The sequence below is a fragment of the Poecile atricapillus genome, chromosome 4, assembly GCF_030490865.1.
Source record: "Poecile atricapillus isolate bPoeAtr1 chromosome 4, bPoeAtr1.hap1, whole genome shotgun sequence".
Lineage (NCBI taxonomy): Eukaryota > Metazoa > Chordata > Aves > Passeriformes > Paridae > Poecile > Poecile atricapillus.
The window spans coordinates 46,976,465-46,999,883 of record NC_081252.1 but is presented as its reverse complement, the minus strand read 5'-3'; the positions used below and the strand labels follow the sequence as shown (position 1 = coordinate 46,999,883).

At 40.4% G+C, this 23,419-nt stretch overlaps 1 protein-coding gene across 3 annotated transcripts; it reads left to right on the top strand.

The window, feature by feature from the left end:
• Positions 1-1,301: 1,301 nt before the first annotated feature.
• Positions 1,302-23,032, top strand: PDGFRL (platelet derived growth factor receptor like). Of its 3 annotated transcripts, none has more exons than XM_058837696.1 (6): positions 1,302-1,460; positions 9,499-9,793; positions 17,163-17,314; positions 18,599-18,892; positions 19,189-19,328; positions 22,372-23,032. In XM_058837696.1, the coding sequence occupies exons 2-6, from the start codon at positions 9,594-9,596 to the stop codon at positions 22,558-22,560; spliced, it is 975 nt and encodes a 324-aa protein (XP_058693679.1). In that variant the 5' UTR covers positions 1,302-1,460; positions 9,499-9,593; the 3' UTR covers positions 22,561-23,032. The 3 variants fall into 3 exon arrangements, with proteins under 3 accessions (XP_058693679.1, XP_058693678.1, XP_058693680.1); XM_058837695.1 differs by lacking the exon at positions 1,302-1,460 and adding an exon at positions 2,240-2,346; XM_058837697.1 differs by lacking the exon at positions 1,302-1,460 and adding an exon at positions 4,212-9,242.
• Positions 23,033-23,419: the final 387 nt, after the last annotated feature.

Here is a 23,419-nt window from a genome sequence, read left to right as displayed (position 1 = left end):
CAAGCCTTGTCCTGGTATTCACCCAACCTCAGACTTAAAAACCTCAGAATAAACTCATTGTCCCCTTGTTCCCTTTTTGTGAAAAAACCCCAAACCAAATCAACTAACCACAACATTAACAACACAATCAAATCCTACAAAAAAAGACCTCCAAAACCCCAAAAGACCCCAAACAAACCAACCTCAAAACATTGAATAGTACTGTGAGTATAGCAAGAAAATAAAAGCATGTGTCTGGGCAATGGATAGCAATAGTCTGGACACAGAACCCTATTTCCAGGGCAAGATTATCATCTGGCACTGTTCTCAAAGACATTTGAGTACTCATCTTTCACAGAATATGACAGAATTTTTTCCAAGGTAAATTATTTACAAGGAATTATAAAATAGTAATCAAATTATTAATAATCACCTTATTGTACATCCAGGTGTCCTAAGACTGGTCTTGAAAATCTTGGTCCCATGAAGCAGTGGAATAGGGCCACTATTTAAATAAGGATGTGTCATTCTGAAATATTTAAAATATTACATGAAAAGATACATTTAATATGTCGGCTTACTCATGTGGAGAACTGGGATCATCACATGAAGGTTTGCATTAGTTTTTCTGATGGCTGTAAATGAAAATGTTTTTCATGCATGCCTATTGTAAAGTAGGACATGAAAAATTCATAAAATAATTTTCTTTCTTCACTGCATACATTAGCATGGGGAAAAGGAATATGTTGCTTTAAATATTTCTTAAAATTAATGCAGTCTGAGTGTTATTTCCATGTGCTATTACCATATTTTCCATAATATGCTAATACTTGAAGCTCAGACACCATTAGATCATTGACCTACTCTGTGTGTGAAAGCAAAAGGGAAATTTCACCTAGGAAGGCACGTAAGGATTGCAACGAGTAGTTTTGCAGATGACAGGGGGAAAAAAGCCCACTCTTCATCATAAGGAGGAGTTGTGAATATTTCCACTGCAAATTTTCAGTTTATACTACACAACTTTTCTGAGTTCTTGCTGGGATTCATTTACCTTAAAGCAAAGACTGATAACCTTTTCATATACAATACCTGTTATTCTAATTATTTCAAGGGGGAAACACTTTTTAAATATCCTATAGCAACAAATACATTATTTTTCTTAATTTGTTACAGGTAATGGATGACATGTTCATGATACACTGATAATAGAATGCAAAACAGACCATGAAATTCCATCATCTTACTCTACTCCTGAGTCCTACTGGCTTCTTTCTGCGAACCAGGTGCCCCAGAGTGAAGTGTCAGAACACGGTCAGGCAAGGAAGTCTCCAAACTCTGCATGTGCATGTATTTATGAGGGTGGAGGAGCATTACGCATGGACCTTCTGTCTTTTTCTGTGTGGATGCAGATGAAGCCAAGGCTTCCTTTAAGTAAACTGTAAATACTCGGCTCTCACATCTGCTGTGACCCTGGAGCTGTGGTAAGGGATACAATTTTTATTTCTTTTTATTCACACTGAGCTGTGGTTGTGTCTACTACGGGGTCTGCCTGTGATCTCTAACAGCCATTATTTTTCCCGTTCAAGTCCAGCCTCGCCTTCCATCTACCTTTGTGGCCCCTCCACTCACATTTTCCTCTCCCCTCTCCTCCAAGGAAACCATCAAGTTTCAAGGAATGGCTTTTTATAGCTCATTGTGGGCAGAAACACATGCGGCAAACATCAAGTTCACCACCCTCGTCTCTTTGCTAGCAGCAGCGAGAGACGTGCGCCGTGTCAATGCGCTTCTCACGGGCATCCGCGAAAACTGTCACGGCCCATGGAGTCCCAGGCTGGACCAGTGAGAGCCCTTCTCTGTTTTCCACAGTGAGGTAGCTTTTCCTGAGCTAATGGGAATCTCTTGGGCGTGGCAGGCTGGTACGAGTGCAGCACTTAGAGGTAAAAATATACTTTTGCTGTCCTGCTCAGCGCCCTACGCGCGGCGCTGGGGACACCTGTGATGCAGCCCGAGCGGCTCTCGCTGCACCGCTCTGCCCGGTCGGCTGCGGGCCCCAGGGAAGCCAACAAACAACCGGACCTGTGCAGAGCCTCGTATGGCGAGGGGCAGCTGGCACGGACCAGCGGCTTCAACAACAGCCGTCCCCGAGTGTCCCCGAACGCCCTGCGGCCGCAGCTCCGCTCCTCACACGGGCTCTCGAGCGAGGGAGGGCGGCGGCAGCGGCCCAGCCCCGGCCCCTCCCTGCTGAGGCGCTCCGGGCCGCCCCCGCCGCGCCCGCCCGCTGAGGCGCCCGGGCTGCTCCCGCCATGCGGCTGTGGGTGCTGCTCAGCCTGCTGCTGCTGCTGCTGCTGCAGGAAGCGCTGCCACACGGTGAGCCGCCGCCCCGACGGGTGCCCCTGCTTTGCCAGGCGCCGCGGGCTTCCCTTTTCCCAGCTGTACCCGCCGGCCCGACCGTCCCCGGGACGGGAGCGGGAGCCATCACGGGAGGGGCCGGCGGCGGGGCTCTCGTCCCGCTGGGCAGAGGCGGAGGGAAGGCGGGTTGCTCGCATCGCAGGTCGCCGAAGCTTTCCGCCGAAAATGTGGGTTTGGGTTTTGGGGAGTTTAGGCGTTTGGGGCTTTTAGGCGTTCGCGGCGGCTGCTCCTGCCGCCGGCTCCCTCTGGGGTGAAACGTGTAAGTGCGCGTACAGTCCCCTGTGGCGCCTGAGGAGGGACAAGCGCTGGACGTGGGACAGCGCTGGACGTGGTGCTCGGATTTAGCAAACAACCAAAAAAGTTTTTGGCTTTGTGCATCATTGTTCGATTGAGAGCATCGAACTTCACTCATAGTTCCGCTTGCTTCAGGCCGTGAGGAAGTCTTGGTGAGGAAATGCAAGTTTTTGGGAAAGGACGTTCATAACTAATTCTTTACTTACATAGGCTTTAGCTAGAAAGAGAGGCTCTTTCACCCTTGCAAAACGTGAATGAACTTATTAATACTTATCCATAAGAAAAAAAAAACTAATAATTCCATTGTTTTTGGGATTCCATTGGCTTGGGGATCTGCGTAGCCCATGGAAGGGTTTGTGGAGAACTGGCAGGCAGGCTCTTAGGTGAGAGGTGACTGACAGAAACAGTTACCACAGGTACTCTGGGAGGTCATAAGGAAAACATTCTTGTAAGAACAATAAAAGTCCTCCACCCTGAGAGCTGTTAAACATAGAAAGGATTTGTTCGAGGAGGCTGTACAGTCTCCAGCCTTTGGGAAAGTCAGAGCTCAACTGGACAAGGCTCATAACAGCTGAACAAATGGGAAGGGACTTCCAGAAGCCTTTTCCAGCCTAATTTTTCTCATGACTACATGGAGAGGAATTGCACTGTGGATCAGAGTGGTGTGGGAGAGGATTTGTGCTGAAAGATTTGGTTTGTGGGTATACAACATCAAGAAGTGTTTTCTATTTGAGGAGTACACAATAAAAACTAGAATAAGGTGTGAGTTGTAACTTGGGCTAATGATTTCCCATGTCTATGTTTTTGTCAGTTTGTTATGTTTATACTGAGGTGTATAAAGCTTAGCAACGGGAGAAAGTAGCCAGGCATATTTAATAAGAATTTATTGTCTAAAGCTAAATGTAGAAGTCCTAATGGAGGAATTGTAATTTAAAAACAGTCTTCCTAATTTATCTTATATTAATTTATGAACTAATGAAATATGCCCCTCCAGATTGGCTCTGTTTGGATGAGTAACTTTTCATTTGAAGTATCACAAGTGATGAGATGCATCCAACTTGTTCTGTTACATTACTTGTAATCAAAAATACTCTTTCCTCATATGTTAATCCTGCTGGCTAATTATACTTTATGGTAACCTCACACTTAATTTATTTTCACCTCAAGGAAGAAATAATCAGTATAAATGGAGAGTGTTTTCAGTCTCTGATGGTGCCAAGATGTAGCATGGGTCCTGCCATGTGGAATGGGTATGTCTGGTGGACAATGAACATGATTCCTTTGTGCTTGTTGGGGGACCATGCTCACACACTTCTTCTCAAGGTCTCTAGGCTGAACTTGAAGATCAGGGGCCTTCTTGAGTTATAGCCTGTACAGCTGTACACTGTATGTGTATTCCACATACAGTGGAATGTGCATGTGGATATAGGTGATATCTCAAATAAAAAATGAATGCTCTTCAGGATTATGTAATTAACACCCATTTTGAAATTGTTGTGTATGTGACATTGGTGAGAGCAAGGGGCAGACAAACATTAAAGGATAGGTTGAGACAAATACTGTGAACCAGGAGCAAAAGTTCTGCATGATATATTTCTGTAACATATGGATGCATAGTCTACTACTTCGGCATGATGAGTTAGTAGGGACCCTGAATGTACTGTTGCAGCTGAAATTAGTACAGTGCCTCTTAGAACTGACATTAGGAGCTGATCAGAGGGAGAAATGAGGCATTTTCTCAATATTTTTCTAAGTCTCAATTTTATTATATTTTTATATATAATAAGAAGTGCTGTTGCACTAGAGCAGTGCAACATTAAGCAGTGCAGTGTTATTAAAGTGGTGAGGGGTCTGTGCATACCTCTGGTGAGACAGTAGAATATCCCAAATGTGGCATATTCATGTGCTTGTATAAATGGGCTAGTTGACTTTGTTCCCTTTCTTGGGAAAGTCTTGCAGATTGGGTAAGGAAATTGAGGGTTCTTGATGATGGTTTATGTTCATGGAGGGATTTGTGTATTTTCTTTACCTTAGGTGATACTGTAGCACTTAATTTAGTTACCTGGCATAGAAAGACTTCATTCAGCTGTGACAGAAGACAGAATTGTGAGGTGCAGAAGTGGTGGTGTCAGTAGGCACCTGGGCAGAATTACAAGGGAGTGTTGGGAAGGAGCATGGCCACAGCTTGCTTGGAAACTCACCTCTCCAGGTGAGTTGTCTCTGCAACAGAGGCAGAACCAGGTTTTCTGTGTAGGAAGATAAAGCTCATCTGATGTGTTTCCTGAAATGCCCCTGCTGTCACCTGCAGGGAAATACAAGGTCATGCAGACAAGGCTCTCACTGAGCAGCTGGGAGTGTGGTGTAGGAGGAAAGTGTTCAGACTTGCTGAACTGCAGAAACATGGAACAGAGGGAGCTTGTGTGGAGAGAAAAAACTTCATCTTGAGAAAATCAAAACCAGGCTTCTGGCACTTAAAATTGAAAAGCTTTCATAGGGGAGTCCTTAACAGTTTCTTAAAGGCAGAGGCTCAGGTGTGGCAGAGCACACAGTATGGGATGAAGCATTTCCTAGAAGTGAGATTGCAGGATCCATGTGCCTTTGAAATAGTGTCAGGATCGAGGCTGGCAAAAAAGTCGTGAAAATGTTAGAACAAATTTCAGTAGGGTTTGATGGGGAAAAAAAAAAAGAAAAAGGATGGCTGAACCAAAGCTCGTGTGCTGCTACAGAGTAATCTGGAAAGTTCAACACAGAACTGAAATGGCCAATCTGGAAATGGGAATGCATATTCAAAAGGCTGATCAGGCCCGTCAGTGGAACCTTTCAGTACTGGGGCACAGTAATGTGATGGAATTCTACTAAGATGTAATAGCTTACCCAAGGGAGAAGTGGCAGTATGTGTAGAAGAAAACTTAAGTCTTCAATCTGTTTCCTGGTGGGTTTTGATGGTAAAAGTCATCAGGACTGAAATACCAGCCCTGTGGAGAACCAACCTGGTAACTGACCCCACAATGTGTAATGACTACTCTGTTGAGGAAAATCAGAGGGGCAGCAAGGGCTGGATAGAAAAGCAAAAGGAGTAATAACTTCTCCTCACATGGGCTGGGTCACACATCTCGAGGTGCGGTGCAGAATGCAATTGTTTAGATGCCACAAATAATAACTTAGAACTGCTATTCAGAGAGCCCTTCAGAAGAGCAACAATTCTTGACTTGATCTGGAGCGCTACTCAGGTAATTGGATTCAGATGTTGCTGTGGAACAGCCAGACTGTAGTTCTAATATTCTTTCAGGAAGAATAAAAGACAAAGAAACCACTGATGTGTTTAATTTTGGAAGGGGGAATTACATAAGAGGAGGAGGCTTCTTAACTCACATGTGGGTTAAATATAAAAAACAGAATAAAGCAGACAAAAAGAGTTTGAGAAATAGCTTACAAAAGGATAAAACCAGTCATAAATCCTTCTTCTTCTGTTGTACCGTGGTGGGACAGAGAGACATGGCTGCAGAATTTTTTATGGCTGGGAGGAATGGGGAATAAGAAAGAGCATCTGTAGAAAGTAAAATTTTAAAAAAAATATCTTTGTGCACCCATGTTCACTATGGAGGTGCTTAGGGAGTTTTTAATGATAAAATGACATGATAAGCATAGAAGGAACTTAGAGTGCAGTATCCTATGAAACTCTGTAAGAGCAGACTCTGAAATGGAATTTTTCTCTATGGGGAGAATAATTAGAGGACATCTCATTAATATACCAAAAGAATCCGTAAGAAAATCAGCAACAGGAACTGTTTGAGTGCCATGATTTTATGATATACACCTGAGGTGTAAAAGAAATTTGAATCTGAAATTGGTGAGGCCTTAATCCAGGTCCATAGCTTGTCATAATTTACCATCTTTTTCCAGAGAAGGACAATGAAGCTGTTGAAGGGTCTAGAGGGTAAGTCCTATGAGAAGTGGCTGAGGAAGCTGGAGTTGCTTAGCCTGGAGAAAAGGAGGCTCTGTGGTGACTTTATCACTCTCTGCAACTGCCTGAAAGAAGGTGGTAGCAAGTGACAGGACGAGAGGACAGAGCCTCAGGCTGGGCCAAGGAAGGTTCAGGTTGGACATCAGGAGGAATTTCTTCTCAGTAGGTGTGGTTAGACATTGGAATGAACTGCCAGTGGAGGTGGTGGAATCACCATCCCTGAAGGTGTTTAAGGAAAGACTGGAAGGTGGCATGGCCTAATTGACATTGTGGGTTTTGGTCAAAGGTTGGACTCGATGATCTCAGAGGTCTTTTCCAACTGAATTGATTGTGATAGCACTACATATCACTATATCATATCATATAACTATACCTTTTCCAGGAAATTGAATATCCCAATATTTTACAATATCTGGGGGAGGTAGAGGCACAAAGCCAGATGTCTGTATTCTGTAAACTGAACTCATGAATTGCTGAAAAGTCAGTATGGCTTTGCAATTACTTTCCTTTTCGTTCTTTTTTTTTCAGGTCTGCTGTGGTTCTTTGAGGACTTTTTGTAAGAGTGTGACCATGTATGAATTGGTTGATATATTTGGATTCTCAAAGGCTTTTATTAAGCCTGTTGTAAAAGATTCCATGGGAACCAGTGTGCTGTGAGACAAGGGAAGACCGCTCATGGAACAGTAACTAATAGGAAATAATGAGTAGGAATTAGTCTTTTTGCAATATGGATGGAATTGCTTTTATCCAGTTGAATTTAACAAGGGTCTTGTAAGGAAAATGCTTTTCAGCATTTTAAAATACCTGTTAAAAGAAAAGAAAACTGTCAGTAAAGAGTTGTAGAATGATCTCTCAATTTTGAAAGACTGGGCAGGGACAGGATAGAACTTCAGATTTCCTGTTGGTGGACATTAAATAACACAAAGTTTTCTAACTTCATGTATGCCTCAATGGGTTTCTACTTACAAATTTTTAACCAATAGTTCCTTCTTAGGAAAGTGCTCTTGGAATTACACTTGATTATTTAAAAAAAAGTCAGCTCCTAATTTTGTTATCTTGAAAAGTAATGAGCTGTTTAGACAGGAAAGAAGACACCATTAATATGTACATCTGGATCTGAGAATACCTTGAATCTGGTGTACAGTCTGCTTTTGTGTTCTTGCCATCACCCTAATGTGGTGTAACGAACTGCTGTAAGATGCATATTCTTTACAGGAACAATTAGACAGAGTAGGACTTGTTATTCTGGAAAGAAAATGAGTCAAAAACGCTCAAGTTTTGTAAAAAGTATATGTGTTGGAGAGAATGTTGTTGGAGAAACATGGATATTTATTTGTTTAATACAAAAACTAGAAGTCATCTAGTATTTATGTGTAATCTGTGTAATTTTCAAAACTGACCATCAAATCAATGAAGAAAAACATCCAAGGACAATATAATAAAAAAAAAAAACAACTCCAAAACCAAACCAAACCAAAACCAGCCAAGCACAATAAAATGATGACCACTACATCACAAGGTTCACAGACCCCTTAAGCTAAAGGTTCTTGGAAGCTTAGGAGGAGACTAGTAATCAAAGGAGCGCAGAGATGGTTGCCCCTGGCATCTGACACTAGGTGGTGTCAGTGCAAATAATTCTGGCCTGACCCACTGTAGCCTTCCTAATGTAGTGTAAGGTAAAAACGCTAGAACTTCCTGGTTTTTGAATTTGTGCTCACAAGGCACTGAGCTGTTTAAAAGAAATGTGTTGTACATCAGCCTGGACTTGGGGAAGTCAAAGCTGACGCAGTGCAGTGTCCAGCTGGGGTTTGAGGAGTGCCACAGGAGCCATCAGTGGCAGGAATCTGAAAGTCCTGCTGTTCATACTGGCAGCCAGTACCAGTTTTAATTATGCTGCATATATGAGTATGCTGAGTTTTTCATTCTTGAGGGAGCTTGTTGATTGATTTGTACAATGAAATACCTCAGTGTTTCTATGTGGAAGACAAGAATTAGCTGTCAGATGCAGTTGGTGGCGTTTCTGGTGTCTGACAAAAGTAGTTTTAGGCTTGTCTCACAAAAGGACTGTGCTTCCTGATGTCAGAGTTTTTTGTTCGTTTTTATTTTTAAATGAAATTAAAATTAAAATGTTTCTTTCTGTTTCCTTTGTTAAGGCAACTGGGCATCCCTGTTGTCTCTAGGAGGTAATGAAACCTTTTACTGTTTGTCTGTAAATAAGATTCTGTCTTCATCCGGACTGTCAAAATAAATGGCTCTTATGGAGAAGTGACAAGTTACCTTCAAGTGACTGAAGTGCCACTTGCATTTCAGTAATTACTGTAAATTAAGAAAACTGCATCACTATCAGTATTTTATAAATCGTCGTGAAGTTCTACACTTGTGAGTTCTTCATGTGTCCCTTTTGGAAGGTGGTGTGTGAAGAGGTCATGCAGAAGGGATGAGCACGTGACATGGATGTGGAGAGCTTGTGTAGCATTAAGTGCTGCATGGCAACACCAGGAGGTAGAAATGACAAAAGTGGCTGGAGATACAAGTGCTTTGTTTCTTTCCCTTACCATTTGTAAAGTTTTCATACCTTACATATTTCTCCATTTATGTCAGTAAAGATTTTCCACATGTTCTTGAAAGCTCTCTCTTTTTTTTTTTTTTCCTTTTTCCCCAGGAAAATGGGTCATGGCAGACTTCAAAAACTTAAGGAAGTTAACTCTTACTAACTTTTATGCATCTTTTCTAGGAAGAGCAAAACTTCAGTTATTCTCTGGGATAATAAGGAAGTTTGTTTTTTTTTTTTCAAAAGACTATATAAAATTTTTCTCATCAGTAACATTGCCTTCTTTTCTTTATTTTACCAGTTATTGGACAGCCTGCAAAGAGTAAGCGTCCCAAAGAACCTGGAGAAAACAAAATTAAGCCTGTTAACAAGAAAGTAAAACCCAAGACTCCCAAAATGAAGGAGAGAGAATCCATGGACTCCTCTTTGAAGTCTCAGTCCATACTGACACAGATGATGGATAAAGGTCATTTCCAGAAACTAGCTGCCACCTTAAGCCTGGCTGCAGGAGAAACCATAGAACTGCGATGTAAGGGGAATAATGTTACTTGGAGCTATCCCCCTTATTTAGACACCTTTAAAGACTCCAGACTCAGGTAAGCCATTTTCTTTTTTTTTTCAGGAAAAATCCAGAACTTTTTTTTCCCTTACTGAATTCAACAGCAAAAAGGATGAGCAACTTTTGGTCATCACCAGCTACTGCCTTGTGATGTGCATTGTGGGATAGTCCTACAGCAAGTGAACTCTGTTTCCTTCAGATGAATATAAAATGAAGATGATGTTCACCATTGTGCTTCAACCACAAACAGGGAACCACATTAGGGTTGGTCCAAAGTAAAACTCTCAACCTGCTCATGTTGGGCTGTACTGGTTGCTAATGTTGCTACCATATGAGGTAGTAAGGTTAATTTCCAGAAGAGGCTCAAACTCACATCTCTTAACTAGTGAAAAATTCACCAGCCTTCATGCTAAGGAGCAAGTGAGAGTAGTGGTTCAGTCAGAGTTGACTTTGCATGCAAAATGAAATTGCAGGGCTTGTGTTGCATTGGAGTATAACACTGAGGATTGCCACTTTACATTGAGGAAAGCTTTTTCTTTTATCTTGTGACATCTTAAGGAAAACCATATAAAGATTTGTTAGAGCAGGAAGAGGAACTGACTGCCCCACTATCTGAGTGTCCTGTTGCTCTGAACATCTTTTCTGAGACTCTCCATAGATTACCATCCTGGTTTTTGAGGACAGTACATGTAGATTAAATGTAGTAATTTAGTTCTGTATTAGAAAGAGAAGGGGCATATAAGGAGCTTAAGGATGTCCTCCACAGGCATTTTATTGCTCTGAGAAGTGTTTGTTTTCACCAGCTGCTTTATGGAGGCAGTGAAGCACTGTGAGTGATACCCAAAGCAAGAATTGTTAGGAGCTTTTCTTGGATTATTAGGTGAGAGGGGCACAGAGGTATGAGTCAAGATACCAGCTGCTCTTGTCCTGTTGTTCCTAAATTAAGTACAAGTGTGTATGGTGTCTCTAAGTAACTCAGGTTATCTGAATCTCAGTGATCTATTCACTATTTACAGGTGTGATGTTACCTTAAAATCACTCACAGTTAATTAGTTTTTCAGATACATTCTTCTTCTTTCCACTTCTCTTTCCCAAGAGGAATGTTGATGAATGGCAGTTACACACTGTGATCTCTAGCACATCCTCCTGTAATTCATGAACCAGTTCTCTGTGCAATTATTTGCTTGTTCCTTGTTGGCTGAGGCGTTCAAGAGCTACCCTGGCTGAGTGCAAGGCTTCTACCTCAGTAAATTACAGCAGCAAGCTGGTTCCTGCTGCTGGCTTATCACAGCAATATCTGTCAAAAGATCGTGTGGTTGCTTTAAACTGCTACTGCTTATTCTTTTGCAAGGAATACTGTTCTATCCAGGTTTCTTTCAGCAGGTGGCGTTTATTAGCTGCAGTACAGACCTGGCCTCCCAGCAAGCCAGAGCTGGATGTGCAAATCAACAGGGAGTGCACGTGTATGTGGTGGTGGTTGTCATTCTCAAGTCTGTCTTAATGTTTTGTGCATTTGCAAATAGATTGCTGGTGTGGTTTGGTCCTGTAGACCTCCGAGCCACACTGAGTGTCAGAATCTGACATTGAAGGTGGGGCAAGTATTTGGGGGTTTTTGGAGACGAATCAGATTTCTTCTTGATTGGTTATTTGACTGTCTATTCCTCTTATGCAAAATTAAGTGTTCTCTGTTGATGCATGTGGGAGAAAATACAAGAAATTGAGATAGTTTGGGGAAACAGAAAAAAGATATGTATGTCATTATTGTGTAATTTTCTGTTTTCCAGTTTGAAGTAGTTTGGGATCCTGCTGCCTCAGCAATTTACATTTCTGTCCTCAGTCAAGTTAGCAGTAGTAATTTAACCATACAACAAAAGTTACTTACGCCACACAAAATAAGTGCTATAAAACATTTTGACTGGGTGGATGTTACTTGCCTAAGTATTTATTTTCTTTTAGAAGTATGTTAGGCATATACTTAAGGATCTGTATTGAAATATAATGGTCATAGCTTTTGAAATAGGTTGTTAAAGCACTAAGGCTGTGTTTGACTAAATCAGCAGCTTTGAATGCAAGCATAAGATCCTAAAATTAACTAGAGAAATTGAAAACATAGATTAGAATCAGATTTCAGAGTCACAGAAGAGAAATAATTTCCGGAGACATTGACCACAGAATCCCTGTGAACTTACATTTTCTTCATGTTTTTAGCATGGCTTTGGTAATTATCTTAAGGTCTTTGCTGTAGTGCTAATAGGTGCCTATGAAATAAAGTCTGCTCTGTAGAATGTGAAATTTTAAATTTGTGTTCTGTGGTTTCAGAAAGGTTTGATGGAGTTTAACTGGAAGTATCATAAATGTTACTTAGCTCAGTTAGCAGGGTTTGTGAGTGAGCTGCCATCAGAAAAGGTCAGCAAAGCTATGATCTTTCAAAAGGAGCTTAGATCTTCCTCATGCCATATGCAAGACCATAAACCAAGCATCAATTGCAATAGACAATTTAAAAATTTTATAAATACATTGCCTTCATTATTTTAAAACAAAATGATGAATATAGAACAGAGGGGGAGATTCAGAAAAATTATTAGCAAATAATAACCTACAGCAGAAATAGTTTAATCATCTAGGTAGGTATATATCCAGTATCTTCTAATATTTTTTAAGTATTTAAAGACCAAGAATAAGACATTCCCTTCATTACCAGTTAGTGAGGTGTGGGGCAAAACCCAAGCTAATTAACTGGGCTGGGCCTTTTTTACCTTAGATTTCCATGAGCATCTTGTTGGAGTTGGGGTACTGGTGCAAACCAGAATTGATGGCAGCAGCAGGGGGACATAATGTGACTGAGAGGAAGTAATGGAAAATGAAGAAGGAGTGGGTTGGTGTGCCAGAGGAAAAGTGAAAAGGAGGAGAGACACTGGTGATGAGATCCCTGCAGTTGCTGGGGACTAATGATAGAATTCTTTTGTTCATTTTAATGTTCCTTATAAGCAACAGATGCTCAGGCATCCAATTCTTACTTTCCCCTTAAATAATAAGAAAGGATGTACAAATTCAACTACTCTGGCATTTTGGCTTGCAACTAATTAAATTTAGCATCAATGTCATGTATTTTCTATGGGTGGTTACAAAAAGAAGTAGGGATAAAAAACAGATGTTTTGCCTCCATGCTGTGCTTACTGCATTTTTAACTCACCCATATGGTAAAGAGAATACAGCAACCTGGGGGACAATATGCCTTTTCTAAGGAGGATGATTGTAATTAGAAATGCCATTTCTGTAGTATTACTGGCTGTGCTTTCATTGAATTTTTCCTTGTAGCCATTCTTTACAACCTGGTAAATAAAATATTTTGCTTGCTGTACTAGAAGGTCTCAGTTTTTAATAGGACTGGAGCTGTTACATGTGCTAAAATTATCATATCCGAGGGAGTGAGAGATGCTGAATGAAAGGAGGAGGAGGACTCTGGCTGCTTCTTGCTGAGATGGAGCAGAAATTTTGCCTTTCCTCTGTTCTAACTGGAGTACACACTGAAACAATTTACTTAGCTTTAGAGATTGTAGCACGAAGTACAGCTCTGGGGAGAAAGCTCAAATCATGTAAACATGGTTAGCAACTTAAGGACGCACACAAGCTGACTTCAGAACTTCAGAACTAGCCTATTATTTGTAATGTTCTCTTGCTTTGTGCAGCACATAAATACTTTTTGTCTGAAAATTTTGTGTGCTGGCACCAAAAACATTGGTGGTGTTAACAGTCAGAGGTTGCTCTTGCACCCCCAGTGTGGAAGGACTGGAATGCTGTTTTGTAAGACTGTGAATAACAAATTAATGACTGGAGGCTCACCCAGAAACTGGATCTACAACATATGAGAGGGATGAAAATAAAAATAAGGGCAGGCACATTTTCCATGTACTAAAGCTTTATAGCAGAAAGCTGCTCTGACTTCGCACGGTCTCTGTGTTGCCTGATTGGAGCATGGGTCTCTCCCCTGCCTAAAACCAGCTGCATTTAACTTTGTCTGATAAGTAAACTCAAATGAAATTGAGCTGCTCTAATGGAAGAATCTGGGACAAACAGCTGGATATGCATCACATGTACATTCATGTGGGAGGAGGGTGTCTGGACAGGAGCACTCTCACAAATATTGAGGGAACTGGGTGTGGTAGGGGCCAAAATTAGACTGCTTTCACTGAAGGCAGACTTCTACAGGTTTAGTGGGATGTCAGTTGTGCTCATGTATATAACTGAATTTGATTTTGCTGCTTGTGCTTTGAAGATTGAAAGCTAAGGATGTTTTCCTTCTGTAAGACAGTGAGATGTTACATTCCTGTTCTAGTGAGTGTGTTGATTTGGGATAAGCTCTCTTTTCTCAGTATGAAGGCGGCTGCTTGAGAGGAGTTTGGTAGATGCTCTTTGAGTGATGCTATTTACACTGTCTATATTTTCATATAAATATATATTTTAGTTTCTAAATGTGGTATAGTTTCTGGCAAAAATCTTCAGAACTTTAAATAAAGTTTAATAAGATGAATATATGGAATAAGATTTTGGGCTACTTTTCTAGTTTCTTTAAACAGTCTGGTAATGTTCATATATACAACATTTTTACTTTGTGACATCTACAATACAGCAAAGTTTTGGCTTCTGGGTCAGATTTCCCAGCATCTAAAATACTAATGAAATACTAATCAAATAATAAGTTACCCTGGAAATATTGGTCAGCTGCAGGATTTACCATTTATACTTTATTTTATATGGCCTGTTTTGTCTGCTTAATATGGTCATGTCTCAAGTTTCAACACTTTCAGATGCCAGGTTTTGTTATTGCATGTTTGTGGATGACTACCTTGCTAGGTTATTTCCATTGATTACTGGATAGCTTGTTCTCAGTTAAGAAGAACACACTGTACAATAATTAATTAACTCTGACCTTATTTTGCTATCTGTTGGGATTTCAAGCTATAGCTCAGTGTCTGCATTAATGATTCGAAGCAAAAGTGTTCTGGCATAATGGTTTCTCTGTATTGTTGACATTAAGTACTTGATCCTTGGAAAACACTTTATTCTGAGGTAGTCATATAGCTAATGAAATGTGAATATGAAACTAAATAGTAATAATACAGACTAGGACATGTTTTGGATTTATCTTTTCTTCCTGTTGGGTATGATACACAGCATGTTCTCTTGTACAGATAGGAATCTCTCAAATGTTATCCAAAAACTGAAGATATTTTATAATGTAAGGTAGTGTATATATTAAAAATGGAACGGCTACTGCACCATAATTACATGATTCCAAAAAATGGCGTTAGACAAGGTTGTGTAGGACAAATGCCTTTGTGGATAGGGAAAGTGATTTGCCTGTTTATTGAGGCAGGCCTCAAAGCTGCTCTGTGGTGGATCCATGTACTAATGGTGTCTGAGGGCTTACTGGAAAAGGGAATTCTCAGTTATCTCTGAAGTGTGTATTTGGTGTAGTTTCAATATCTAAGCTGCTGGCCTGACTAAAGGCTGAATGTTGGCTGAATACGTGTACTGTTCCTTGTGATTGCTGGTAGTTGTGCAAACAGCTACCAGAACACCTGAGGAGTCAGAACCTCTGGGATGCACATGCAACTGAAGTGGTGGCCTCTGTTTAAACAGTTTTTCTGCCTGCAGTGGAGAATTAAGCAAAACAGAGCATTTAGATAACACAGTACACTCAGGCATTTGTAGTACTCCTGTTACTTAGTTGTGAGGTGTTAGAGGATAAAAATTTCTTCAAAGATGCTAGTCCCAGAAAGAAATGATTCAGTTGGGTATCTGCCTTACAGAATAACTGCCACATTAGTAAGAATTAGGAGGGTAATAAATATTCAAAAAACCCACAATTGAATGAGTATGAGATGTTAAGTCTTCATGCAAGCCGTGTATTTGTCCAAATACCTTTTAAAACAATAAAAAGACTTCATTATCAAATAGCTAAACTTGGAAAAATCATTCCTGACTTGGTTAGAAAAGAAATTGCCTTGTAACTCAGTGTCTTGCAAAGGAAAGAGAGAACCCTTCGTGACCTAAATCCACTGCCATGAAAGGCAGCTGGTTGAGAAGAACATTTTTAAGGGTTGGAGCAGCAGCAGTGTGCATCAGTTCTGCCACATGTCTGTGCTGATAGGGTTCCCTGAGAACTGGTACTCTTGGGCCATTGCTTTTGCAACCCGTCAAAAGTCAACCCAGCAGATTGCCAACCACACCACCATCTGTCTGCCAGAAAGAACCAGGAAAATAAACCTTAAAATACATTAAAAAATACATGTATTATATCAATAAATATTATATTTAAAAAAAAGAAACAAGAGGAGACTGTAGCTGCTGTATTTCATAAGATAGCACCTTTACCCCTTAGAAAAATTATCAGTATTTATGTATATAGCTACATATTTATAAGTATTTGCACATTTACAAATGTCAATCCACTTATTTTAGTGATCATTAGTGATGTTGCCTGGGAAATTCAGGAGAAGGTAAAAAAAAAAAGGCAAATCAAGTCTGAAATAATCACACAGGCTGAATTTTGTGTCGTTAGTGATGGTGCTGCCAGGACACCTCCAGCAGTTTTCAGGGTCATGCTCTAAAATAGCAAAGAGATGTGGAGGAAACTCCAGTGAGGTGACAGACCACAGGAGCAGGTGATGCAAAGTGACTTAACTAGCAGGACAAATCCAAGCATCCAATCCAAATAGCAGCTCTTTGCAAGTGGAAACTTGGACCAGTATGTTAAAAATTGGTAAAGCATTCACACTGAAAAAAGGCAGAAATTATTAAACAAACTCTGAGTAGTTTGCTACTGACTACTTGGGAATTATCTTTGTTAGATACTATTGAAGCAGTGCTACAGTATTTAAAAAGTACTGAGATGCATGTGGGTTGACTTGTAGAATGAAGGAAAGGGCTATACGTGGACAAATTAGAACAAAACATAGATGAACATATGGCCTAGAATAGTCACAGCCCAATTTCAAAATTCCTGGAAGAGAGAGACTTGAAGGAATCCAGAAATGAACTGTACAAGACAAAAACTTTCAAGCTCTTAAATGTAGTTAAAATCAATAAGACTACTCATGTAAAATACATTTTGGAGTTAACTTGGACCATGAGACAGAAGTGCTTAGTGTTTTTAAGATACATTCCTTAGAAAGGCTGGAATAAAAAGCTTGCAAGCTCTTAAATGTAGTTAAAATCAATAAAACTACTCATGTAAACAGTCTCTGCTGGAGCAAAAGGGGATGTTGCAACAGAGCTCTGAAAGTGAAAAGGGTCAGTTTTAGAGAAGGAATAAAAAAATCATAAGTGGGAATGAGCTGACAGAAGTATACAAGGAAATACATCTGTGCTTGTCTTTGCCTTTTGTTTTTATTTTTCCACAGCATAAAGCAGCTCGACAGGTATAGTCAGCTGATCCTTGCAAACTCCACTGCAGCAGACACAGGTGAATACAGCTGCTGGCTTCAGCTGTGCAATGGTAACAAATGCAGGAAGGATGAGACTAAAACAGGGTCAACATACATCTTTTTCACAGGTAATTAACTCACTCGGGGATTATTAATGGAAATATATTTGCTGGTTAGACAGGAATAGAACTTCATCAGTGATTTCGCTGTCAAGATTTTACTGCCACAGTTTTCATCTATTTTCAGTGGATGTTAAGTGACATTGTGCTGGTCGGCAGAAAATTACTTGCTTAGTGTGATTTTTTGGAGTCCATTTTCCCTACAGATTGTGCAAAATATCCAAAGTAACAGAAAATGGAATGAAAAGCACATTCCATAGAAAATAGTAACACACTTCCTGAGAATTTTCTACAAAACAAAAAATGTTCTAATTCTTGAAAAAGTGTATCTTGATAAAGAAAATAAATCTGTGCAGAAGATTCTTTTTGTCATGGCATTTAGATGACTCCATGGACACTCCCCCACTTCATTCTGGTTACTTGCACTGCCTTAAAAAACTTGACCTTGCTGACCTTGGTAAGGCCACCATTGCTCTGAGGAGTCATTATAGCATGTGGAGAGGCAAAACACTCTTCAAGTGCTTGTGATGTCTCCCAGAGCCTGTGCAAAGTTTACTGCTGCTTGGTACAACAGAGCTGAAATCAAATGGTTCATTTTTTCTTCTGGAAGCCGTTCTGAATAGTAAAACAACCTTTGATGCTTCATTACAGCTAAAGTATTTGTGACTAGAAAATGTTTCAGTACAAAATGTTAAGAAAGGATTGTTTGCAATACATTTTGGAGTTAGATTGGACCATGAGACAGAAGTGCTTAATGTCTTTAGGCTACATTCCTTAGAAAGACTGGAATAAACTTTTCAGTCAAATTATTATGTAAATGCTCATGCTAGAAAGAGGAATTTCAGATTCAGATTTCTAAGAAGCATGCCAATTATGGAAATACTCCTTAACTGTGATTCTGAGGGCACTGAATATTTCATCTACTTAAGACAGTAAATCAAACATTTTGTCTAAAAGCATAGGTATAAAAAGTCTGTAGCTTCAAAAAGTATCTTATTTCTAGTAGTCCTTATCTTACCAGTGGTGATGGGATCCAGATAATTATTTGTAAGCTTTCTAAAAGACATTCCAAAGATTTCCTTAAGATTAAAAAAATACTTCATTTTTATTTTCAATGTAATGTTTTTTAATGCAAGCAGTGTTCTTTTTTCTTTTGTGTGCTCATATTAAAATTAATCCAAAGCTTTTTGTTTTAAATGTTGCTCACAGCTATTTTCTCTTGTCAGATATACTTTTCTTTCTGTTAAATCAAGATGTAAATATTTCTGTAATTGTGTCAACTCTTCTGCGCAGACAAAGAGGAACTTTTTGTACCTACTCCCAGTTATTTTGAGATTGTCTACCTGAACCCAGATAAACCTGCAGTTATCCCATGCCGTGTTACTACTCCTTCAGCAAAAGTGACTCTTCACAGGGAATTTCCAGCAGGAGAAATTGAAACAGATGGAACTGATATTATTTATGATGCAAAGAAGGGTTTTGTATTCCAGCACCCTACTTCTGATCATAAAGGTATTGTCTACTGCAAAGCAGAGTCACAGGGAGCACCTCAGATTTCCATCAAATACCACCTACTGTATGTGGAAGGTAAAGAGCAGTTTTCTCTGTGCTTAAATTGACTCTCCTACTGACATTAAGAAAATAATTTTTAGAAAGTAAAGTAAGTCATGTAATGAGAGTTTTAAAATCTTGATCAAAAGTATATGTGATAAAACATTTATCAGGTTTAAATTCCACAAGTTTCCCAGTTTAGAGGGGAAAGTTGCAGGTGTAAAACACCTTTTGCAGTAAGCAAACTGAGTCAAAAATTGACTCTCAATTTTATCGGTGTATTTAACTTTTAGCAGCTGATTTTCTGTTTCTAAATACTGTCTTTGTCTCAGTTCCCAAGGGCCCACCCTCAACCACAATTGCAGTGTCATCCAGTAGAGCCGGACTCAGTGACAGAGTTCATGTGGTCTGCACAGTCCTCGGGGAGCCTGATGTGGATGTGAACTTCAAGTGGCAGTATCCAGGACAAGAGGTAAGAGGTGTATGCCCTGCCTGAAATGGTTTGTTCTTCACAAAGGCAGCGTTTTGAATGCTCTTGCCAGTTCAGGCATGTGGCAGGAGGAGGCAGCATATCCCCTTTCAACTTCAGCCTGTCTTTCCCTGAGAAGTAGCACAGGGATGGAGAGGCCTGTTAGTAAAAATACAATTCAGGAAAGCTCACTCCTGCCTCAGATTTTCATTCTTGAGATACTTGGCCTCTGGCAGCATTTCCAAAGAAAGCCTCCGAAAGGGTCAAAGCCAACCAGCATCAGGAGTCTGTTCTAGGGCAAGCCACAAGGCTCACTGATGCCTCTGCATTCAATAACCCTTCTTTTTCCATGGCTTGGGTGCATGAATTATCCCAGCACAGAATTTTTAAGCTTGCCCATAACCAGAAGCAGAATCTGCTTCTGCCCAGCATCGTCTGAAAGAACCCACAGGAACACAGGGTGAATCTGTGGTCTCTTTTCTTCCACAAAATAAGATGTATCTGATTAGCATCACTGAAGGTCCCCTCTCTTTTCCCTCTAACCTCCCTCACCTGTTACAGCAGGAGCTCATTTATTAATCAGCCTCATTCTAGACCCAGTTCGCCCTCCTAAAATTCTGTATCTCATTAGTGTCCACCCTAGTTTTGCATCTTTGCCAGGCTGCCCCCAGCTGGGTTTGCTGGCTGTTACTGGCCTAGCTGCTCACAGTGATTTTACAGCACCTGATGCATGCATGCATGTGCATGCTTACACCTCTCTAGCACTGGCTGAATACAAACAGCTAAAGCATGCAGGTTATCTCCCTTGTTTGCTATGGATACTAGAGCTGCAGTGCAGGACACACGCACTATCGTCAGTGCACTACACCCTCTCACTAGACCCACCTGTGGGGGTGAGGGAGGCTTTGGCCTGTGGCCTGCATCTGCCCTGGAAAGGGCTGATGTGCTTATCCACTGGGGTAAACTATCTCAGCCCCAGCTGTGCCTGGGGATAGGGAGGGGAGAGTTGTGTTTGGGTTTCTGCCCCAACAAAAGGATCAAGTTAATGTCAGAGTAGAAGCACTGTATGCTTGTTGGAGACCTAACATTTGCTGAGAGTGTTCACATACTGCAAAGAAAAAGGGTGGGGTGGAAGGAGAAGAGACAGGACCATCAGTGTTGCTGGTCATATAGACCTTTTATGCAAGAAAAAGGACTGATGTTCTAAGATTCACTGGATGTTTTCATTCACGCTGCTGCTTCAGTTCTGCTCAGTGGTAGTTTTGTCCCACCCCACACCACCCAGCAGCTGGGCTCTCACCTACTGCCTGATTCCTGAGCAGAAGTAGCGCATTAATCCTTGCTTGTCCCTAGGTGTGGTGCACTGTGGAGACCCTCATTTTATCTCTGTAGTAAATAACCTCCCCCTCTGCTTTTTTTCCACTCTGTTTTTATTTTTCTTGTTTCCCTTTGCCACTCCCTGACAATTCCATTTGCTCATTCACCTGCTGCTAATGCATACAGATCCACCCTTAATGTGATTCTGTGCAATAGGCTTCAAAGCAGAAGGTAGTTAGTTTGAGGAAAAATGGAGAAGAGCCCAACCAGGCAAACAGGGAACAGCCTTTACCTTCACTTTCAGTAGGGTCAAGGAAGTTACAGTTGGTGTAGTTAAGAAGTAACTTAGAATTAAGTGTGCGCTATTCCTTGATTGTAGGCAGCACTTAATTTTCAGGTTTGGAATGGGAGGTAGTGCTTTGCTGTTTGGCCTAATTGATTTTAAAGGTGTAAAAATTTCTATTAGATTTACAACTGCCAAGAATTTATATCTTTTTTTTTCTAAAGCTGGTAATGCCTGCCACTTCCTAGGCATTCCCTGACTGCACTGTGATTCATCCCTAAGTTTCAGGAAGAATGGGAGCTGCCTTTGTAGTGGTCATTTTGCAAGTGTGAGATTGTAGCTTTGACCCTGCGTAAGTGTCTAACTTATCCTATTGCTACATTTAGCTTAAGCCTTGCAGCATTCATACTGGTAAATGGTTAATCTGTCTATCTCATGAAGCAAGGGAAGATGGTTTCCACACAGAAACCTCTCTCTTGCATTTTTATCCCAGCCAGTGTGCTTAAAGCTTAAAGTGTGCTTTTTATTTTTAAGCCAGTGTGCTTAAAGCTGACTTGCAGCTGCTGGATTTTGGAAGAAAAGAGACTGCCTTAGTCTATCATTGGGCCAATTTCTCTTATCCAGTATTTTGTGACCTTCTGAGGTGCCAGCCAATGAGGCAGTGTGTCCTTATAACCAGCCCATTAGAGAACTCCCTTATAGAATTAAAAAAAAAAAAAAAAAAGCCTTTTATTTAACAACAAAAAACCCCAAACAAACAAACCACCACCACCCCCATCCCCCCCCCCCCCCCCCCCCAAAAAAGGCCTTTTTTGATATTAACATTGGGAGGTTGTATTTTTTGCTTTGAAGTTACAGATACATTTTTGAAAGCAGAATGTGAGGATTAACTCAGAAGTTTTTGAGAACTGTTACTGTTTGTATGTTATCTAATGTAGTGTTTTCTAAAACTAGAGAAGGAATTAGTTTTCAACATGTGACTTACAGCTATTCACTGTGCTAAAAGAGAATGAAAGCTCAGTCAGCTACTTCCTGCCACTGCTGCCTTCTTTTTGAGACATGCTTGAAGTCTGAAAATGAGCTCATCTCCTGACACCTTCCCCAGGATATCTCACCTATTTGATCAGGTACCCAAATGCAACCTCAGCAAATGGCCTAAAACTGAGCTCACACACAGGCAGAGCTTTGGCAAGCCCAGTACCTGTGCTTGGAGTGAAGAGCCATTGTATTATCCTTATTTGGCATAGCTTATTGGTACATCAATATTTGATGCAGGAATGTCACTGCCACTACCAGACACCTTCAGTTCCCTCACTTAGGGCTGACTTTTGGATATAGGCTTCTACTCTCCAACCTCTTGCTTCAGGGTGATGGGGTGGTGTCACTAAATACACTTTGTGGAATCACCTGTTTTATGTGGGTGAGTTGTTCTTGTTTTTTTAACAGTCCGGGAGGCCTGTGATTATTCAAAACTTCTGGAGATTGATAAACAGAGGAGTTGGACATACTACAAGAATCTCAAAGAGTGTTCTTCTTGTGGAGGATTTTGAAGACATAGATGTGGGAAACTATGTTTGTACAGCTGAGAATTTACAAGGAGAAACAACAGTAGCTACTAAAGTTGAACTAAAGTGATAGGAAGGACTTCTGGATGTGGACTGGCCTCTATGTTATTTGACATTATAGCAATTAATTTTCTTTATTAAGGTTTAAATATAGCTTCTCACTCACTGTTTCTTTTATATGTCAACGCATTGCATGATGACCAGCTTGACAGGCCACAACAGAGTTTACTCTGTCCAGAAGTAGTCAGTTGTGAGTTAATGAAACTACTATGAAGCACGAAAGTTTAAGTCTGAACATGCATAGGGCGTGTGCATATTTAGAAACAGGTGCTCTTTCAGCTTTTCTTTGCATATGGTCTTTCCCTCAGACTCTTGCATGAGGTCAACCCGCTGTGTGGAACATGCAATTTTAAGAGTACTGTACATGTTTAAAACAACAACAAAAAAGCAAACTAAAAAAAGCCTTGTAGCTTATAGTTAGCCAATAGCAGTTGTTTATTTTGCAAGAATAATTAAATTTCTGAACATTATGAAAACATAAATGTGTGTGTGCTCATTTTCATATATGTGTAAAAACAAACACAAATAAAATTTTCTCTCCTGGTGAAGATTAATACCCTCTAGCACCTTAATATAGATTTAATATCTCCAGAGACTTGTAAGCAGTTGGGAATGGTGGATTTTCCTTATGTTGTTGCATTCTTACAACCTGACTTTAATATGTAGCTTACTTAGTAGTTCACTCCTCAGTAGATGTCTGGTGTTACTCTTAGTAAATTATGTAGCACATTATGGTTGCTAAAGGTAAAACTTACATTTATTTATATAATAATGTTTACAGAAAGAAAAAAAAAAGAGCAAAAAAGCAAACATTAGAATAATGGTCAGTTTTACAGCAAAATTTCTTCTGAGGTTAATAAGTTCAACTT